At 32.5% G+C, this 6126-nt stretch overlaps 1 protein-coding gene across 2 annotated transcripts; it reads right to left on the bottom strand.

The window, feature by feature from the left end:
• Positions 1-3841: 3841 nt before the first annotated feature.
• On the bottom strand, positions 3842-4956 carry LOC113772488 (transcription factor bHLH167-like). 2 transcript variants are annotated; one of them, XM_027317091.1, is made up of 3 exons: positions 4813-4956; positions 4368-4715; positions 3842-4233 (listed from the first exon to the last, which is right to left on the bottom strand). In XM_027317091.1, the coding sequence occupies exons 1-3, from the start codon at positions 4939-4941 to the stop codon at positions 4039-4041; spliced, it is 672 nt and encodes a 223-aa protein (XP_027172892.1). In that variant the 5' UTR covers positions 4942-4956; the 3' UTR covers positions 3842-4038. The 2 variants fall into 2 exon arrangements, with proteins under 2 accessions (XP_027172892.1, XP_027172893.1); XM_027317092.1 differs by having other exon boundaries at positions 4380-4715.
• Between the last annotated feature and the right edge of the window lie 1170 nt (positions 4957-6126).

Below are 6126 nucleotides of genomic sequence, written 5' to 3'. Positions count from 1 at the left end.
AAGTGGAATTATCTCTAAAAGCAGTTATTCTTGTATAGACGGGAAATAAATTTTGAAACACTTTTTTACAGAACTTTTACTTTTTAACTTACATACATCATATTTTAAAATTTATGATAAATTTATTTTTGTTCTAGCTATTTTTATTTGGCTTTTGTTTGTCATGCTTTAGTTGGAAAGATTCAAGATATCAAATTCAATATTATAGCACCAAAGTAGCCAGCAGTAGATAAATATTAAATAGGGTTCAAAAGATTTTTTTTTTTAAAAAAAAACTTGATAAAGCCAACAAAAACGAGTGAGCCGTCAGCGATTGAGACGTCAGCTATCATCGTCAGCTGTCAAAGTCGAAAAAAAGAATAAGGAAAACGGGAATAAGATGACTCCAGTTTTTCGGCACGTGTTTTTTATGTCATGTTCACGGTCTCACGTGATATAATATGATCCCGCAACGAAGTTTTTACGAAGGATCCAGGTTCGATGCTGTGAACTTCCGAAGTCATATCTTGAAAAAATAAGAGAAAAATGCAATTTTAATCCCAATGTTTAGTTTCTGTGCAGTTTTAGTTTCTAAAATTTTGGTAAAAGTGTGTAGTTTTGATCTCTAAACTTTTGGTAAGAGCAGATCTAATTTCTAATGTATTCAATTTAAAGTAAATTAAGACATTTGAATAATTTTTCCTAATTACTAACAGAATTTAGTTACATTTAGTCCTATGTCCCTTAAATTAAATTTCAAAATAGAGATGGAAAATAGCAGCTAATTTTAAATAATAAAATTCATGTACTCACTTATATATTAACTGGTGAAAACAAGAAAAAAAATTTTAAACTAAAACTAGTCGCAAGACCAAGTTCATCAATATAGAATTCATTTTCACTCGCTATCCCCACAATCTCAAGCAAAAAATTGAAATACTTAATTTTCGTACAGACCAATAAATTTTCTATCTTTTTCTTGATTATTTAGATATTGATGTGCCATCATTTAAGTTATTCTTATTTTTCAAAATACTTGCTATTTTGCATTTTTTAAGAAATTTAATCCAACAAACATATAATCATACATGACTGATTTCTCCAGTTATGATTCATGATTTAAAAAGCAAATTAATTTCTTTAAGAAAAATCAAACTTCGTTTTCCAAAATTTCCAGTCCTTCAATACAATTGAATCCTCGTCTAGTAAGGATGAACTTCGACTTAAAAAAAAAATCTACTTAACAACTAAACTATGAATTTTGTTTTCGGTAAGTACATTTTAATTTTTATGGATGTTGCGTGATGAAACAAAGCTTCTGTAGATTCGATTTTTCCTGCTGAAACGTGATCACTTACGCAAGACCCTATGAAAGATGTGTTTTGTCTTCTTCACTTTCTTTATCTCTTATTTTTCTTTTTCTTATTTTTTTTTTGTCTCTCTTGTAGAACATTTTGGCTTTCTTTGAATTATACCGTCATGGAGTAAGAAGGATTTATGAAAATTTTTTTTTCTAAAAAGGGCAAAAAAGGTAGATGCTTGAAAAGAGTTACTTTTCTATCAACTTCTCAAAACTCTTCAAATTCTGTTTCTATCAACTTAAGGTAAAAATTAAATTAAATTAGACAAAAACTCCTCAAATTCTGTTTCTGAATTAGACAAAAACTCTGTTTATTTTTTCTAGGCTTCCTAACTAACTTAATATTTGTTCAAGAATTGCAAGATAATACTAAAATAATTTTCCACCATATGGAAGATGAAACATTTCAACTTTTACTAAACTTTTTGCATCTCAAATTTTGGCACAATTATTACATATCTTTTTTTTTTTTTTGAAAATTGTACCTCTTACTTTGAATGCTAAAATAATAGTTGCTTTTTTTTTTTTGCAAATTATAAAAATTGTTAGGGGACACTATTACCTTGTGAATAAATAAATATAGAGCAGATCATGTACAAGTGGCTGGCAATTCCATGGGATGCAACTGATCCAAGTTGTCTAATGTGTATTTTTGATTTACTTAACATTGAACTCCATTTAATCGGTCTGTGTACTAGTAAATTGAAGCTCAATTTGGGCCTAACTTCCTGCCTTGGGCTAAATGATCGTTGTTCACAATACGTGGGGCCATGAATATAATTACATAATCTATCAAACTAAAGAAGTTCAAGAATTTGGCTAGCCAAGTATTTGCAAGATTGAGCTTGACTCGGTTGGTTAATTCAGCTGCCGGACTTTAATTAGTTGCTTAATTCCACTTGTAAAAATGTATCGAGCAACGTGTCATGAGACATGAGTTACTAATTAAGCTGAAATTTCCAGTTTGCTCATAGTCCAACTTGTTTTTGAAACATTCAATTGCTTAACCATTTATATTTAGGGTAAATTAATTACACTTTACCCCCCTTTGGTTTAGTATTTTATTACATAATCCCTCTATGGTTTCAAAAACTATACATAACTCCCTCATAATTTGGATTAAAGTGTCAAAATGAAGGAATTTGCAATCCATAACGGAGTAAACTAAAATGTCAAAAATACCCTTATGTAAAGTTAAAAATTATATATTAACCACAGGAAATTATGTATATATATTGAAAATCATAAGGGGATTATATGGTAAAATACTAAACCATAAGAGGGTTATATGATAACATATAAAATCATACGAGGTTAGAGTATTATGCATATTATGTTTATAAATTTTGGTCACTTAAGCCATTTTAGTTTTTAAACAAGGGTAATTTTGACATTTTCATAGGTTTCGTTATGGATGATCAATTCCGTTACTTTAACACTTTAATCCAAATTATAAGATGGTTATATATAGTTTTTAAAACTAGAGGGGGTTATGTAAAAATTAGCTATACCACGCGCCGGAGAAGGGTAAAGTGTAATTTGCCCTTATATTTATCTTAATGCATCTACTTTCCAAGATACTACTATCCTTGCTACTTCAAAAGGTTTCAATTTTTCACCTAGAAAAGTTATACCAGAATCTTTATAGATCTCTTAACTCTTCAGAGAATCCTTCAACTTACATCAGTGGCTTGGAAGTTTAGATCGAGATGCTTGTGTGCAAGCAACAAGAAGAGGCATCAGGCATGCGTTGGCTAAAAATGACTTCTCGATTTTGGACACCAGCAAGGGAATCTTCCATGGTTTCGCAAGGCTCTACTGGGACTAGTTTATCATGAAGTTAGAACTTTTAGACATTGGCTTCATCGGGTCAGACTCAAGATTCAGCAGTAAAGATTCAAGGAAAGTGGCTGCTGACAGTAAGAGATTATTGCACTCGCCTAAACGTAGAGTGAGTGACCAGTTGCATGCTAAAGCCAGTGAGAAGCCATGCTTTTCTCTTATGACAGAACTCTCGGACTCAAATTAATCAAGATTTGTAGCTAGAGTTCAAAATTTGTAGATTGTAGCATCATCTTTAATCACATAAAGCAGCTTTCCTGCATTTAGTACATATCCTTCAGTTTTTCTTGGGATTTAACCAGGGCTGAGCCTGAAAACAAGTGATACAAGTAGAGACACGTAAAAATGATCTTGTCAAATTCAGTTGGAGCTGTGTTTTCATGATTTTGAATAAATAATTTAACATGAACCGATCCTGTAATCTTCTCCTGAATCTTGATTAGTATCGTTTTATCACTATGACGAATGATTATATACAAAATTGAGGAAAGACTTCTTAGAGTGGCCACATAAAATAACACTGAACGAATTCACTGCTTATATGCTCACCAATTGCTTGCTTCAGTCTTGTGCTAATAAGTAACAAAATCATGGCTTGTTATCTTATGTCTCATATAACCTCAACTGACCAAAGTACAAAACGAAAATGGTTCATCATATCAAAATCAAATGCATCCATTTTATCTACAAGACAAAAGCTTTTGAGATTGCAATGTATTCCTCAATCGGTCCTTCATTTGCTGTTTACAATACATAGAGGTAAGGTGTAAATATATAATCTGAGACTCCGTTATTGAAACTGAAGCATCACTCCATAATTTCTAATGGTAAAATCTCCCTGAAGCAACTCCAATGAATCAATATTGCTGCAGAAAACAAAATTTTTCTGTTGCAAAAGGTCCAAAGAAGTCAGAAGTTAACAGATCAGGTACAATTTCAAAGTCCAACAAGTCCAGTTTCGATTCAACTTCGCCCTGTGGATAGCCATAGATCAGTTCTTTTAACCTCTTGGAAACTGCTGTAGTTTCACTGCCAGATGTTGATGCTCCAACCTATAAAATGTGAATTAAATGATTGAGAAAATTAGTTCATTTGCAATGCCATTACTTGATTTGCTCAAGCATCTGAAAAAGTTCAGGAATAAAAAAACAAAATAAGAGATGCCTAACTTTCATTGGTTCTATACCTGACTACTGACCTTCTCATGAACAACTTGAAGCGTCGAGGTACCGGTGTTGGAAAAGTTAGCAGTCACAACCTCAAATCCTTCTGCATGAAGCCGGCGAATAATGCCATAAAACGAAGCTTGTTCTTCCAGCCCACTTATCAAAATCATATTCGCATCAGGTCCTATGTCTTGAACTTCAACATCAGTTAACGTTGAGCTGTTGTTAGATTCACTTGAAGCAGATGAACATGGTCTTTTGCCATGCAGCAACTTCTTCTTTATCTCCTGATAATCCTCCAGCTTCTTCTCCATGCTTTTGATGTGATATATCGCATCTTCTATTTTATCAGGCTGTGGGCACAATCCCTGCATTCATTACATAATCAAATGTTAATCTTTCCTATGCACAAAAATTATGCATGAAATACCATCTGAATCGAGTATTTCCTGAGGGTAAAGAGACCTTGGAGATGTCACTTGGAAGAAGACGGTAAAGCTTATTACAGAGATTCTTCATCTGATCTCTTCTATTTTTCTCTGTAATTTTTCTTTTCGTTTTGGTGTTTGAAGCTGAAGCATGAAACGTCTCCATATTCTTGAATCCAAAGTTTGGTTGGTACAAAGAAAGCATATGAAAGTATCAATTTTCAAAGTAAATTGAAACTGCCGAGGATGCTGGTTTTGCTTTTATACTCGCTTAGAAAGCGGACAAACTATTACAATTAATATTAATCCAACAGATTCATAGCGTCAGCCGTGACGAAACCACCAGAAAACCGCATCATATGAGATGGCGGTTTATCTTTGGATTGGAATTATCTACAATTATTATAGAAATTGCACAATGCAATAGAGGATCCATATAGGTTTAATTTGAAATTAGATTGATGGGATTAATTGTGTTACATAACTTTCCAAATTTTGTCATGTTTTCACTTGTTATTATATAGGAGTAAGGGTTAATTTTTATTATTTTAGTTTTTTTATATCTGTTTTGCTAGTACATGTAAAAATTTTATGGTGAATTAACACTAGCAGTTGCGGAAGCTCCCGTTGTCATTCAACAGATGGCATGTTGGAAAAATGTTTAGTTCACTTACACCATTTTGCAACAGAGTATACGTGTCTATACATACGAGTATCTGCTACAGTGTAAGAACCAAGGGTAGCTAATGCCTAAACCAGGTGTCACTAATGCCTGAATCAATCAGCATTTCTACATAGAGCCTAAATTATTAAGCAAACATAAGACAAGAACATGAAGGTTGTCGAAAGGATTCAAATTCTGAACCTGATAATTGAAGATAGAAAAAGTGTGAAGATGGATGAAAAGGTAAAAAGGTTATATATATATGAACTTGACACAGGATCTAAGGAATAGTGATCAAAAGTTGGTAGCACTGATGTTAAATATTTTGTTATTTGTTATGTATCCTTAAGAATGTTGTATTTCCTTATAGGACAATGAAGAAAAGACTGTTGATAAGTAAGAGTTTACTACTCCACGTAGGAAACGAAAAACTAAGTCGAGGCAATTGTATTAAAAATTATAATTTTCGCCGTCCATTTGAATGCTGTCATCTTTAACTCATTATTCTAAGGAACAAGTCCTTTTTGTACGTTGCATATAGCACAAATATAGTTCACTCTTTCCAAATGTCGACATTTTACTGATTTAGCTCTCCTACTGTCAATTTTTGTAATGGTTTTTCAACTTGCTTGGTAGTAGCTTCACAATCACACCTTTCTAGTAGTACTGTCGGCATGACTAATTGAA

The sequence above is a fragment of the Coffea eugenioides genome, chromosome 5 (assembly GCF_003713205.1).
Source record: "Coffea eugenioides isolate CCC68of chromosome 5, Ceug_1.0, whole genome shotgun sequence".
Taxonomy (NCBI): domain Eukaryota; kingdom Viridiplantae; phylum Streptophyta; class Magnoliopsida; order Gentianales; family Rubiaceae; genus Coffea; species Coffea eugenioides.
The sequence above is the reverse complement of the archived record's forward strand: the minus strand, read 5'-3'. Positions and strand labels throughout refer to the sequence as shown.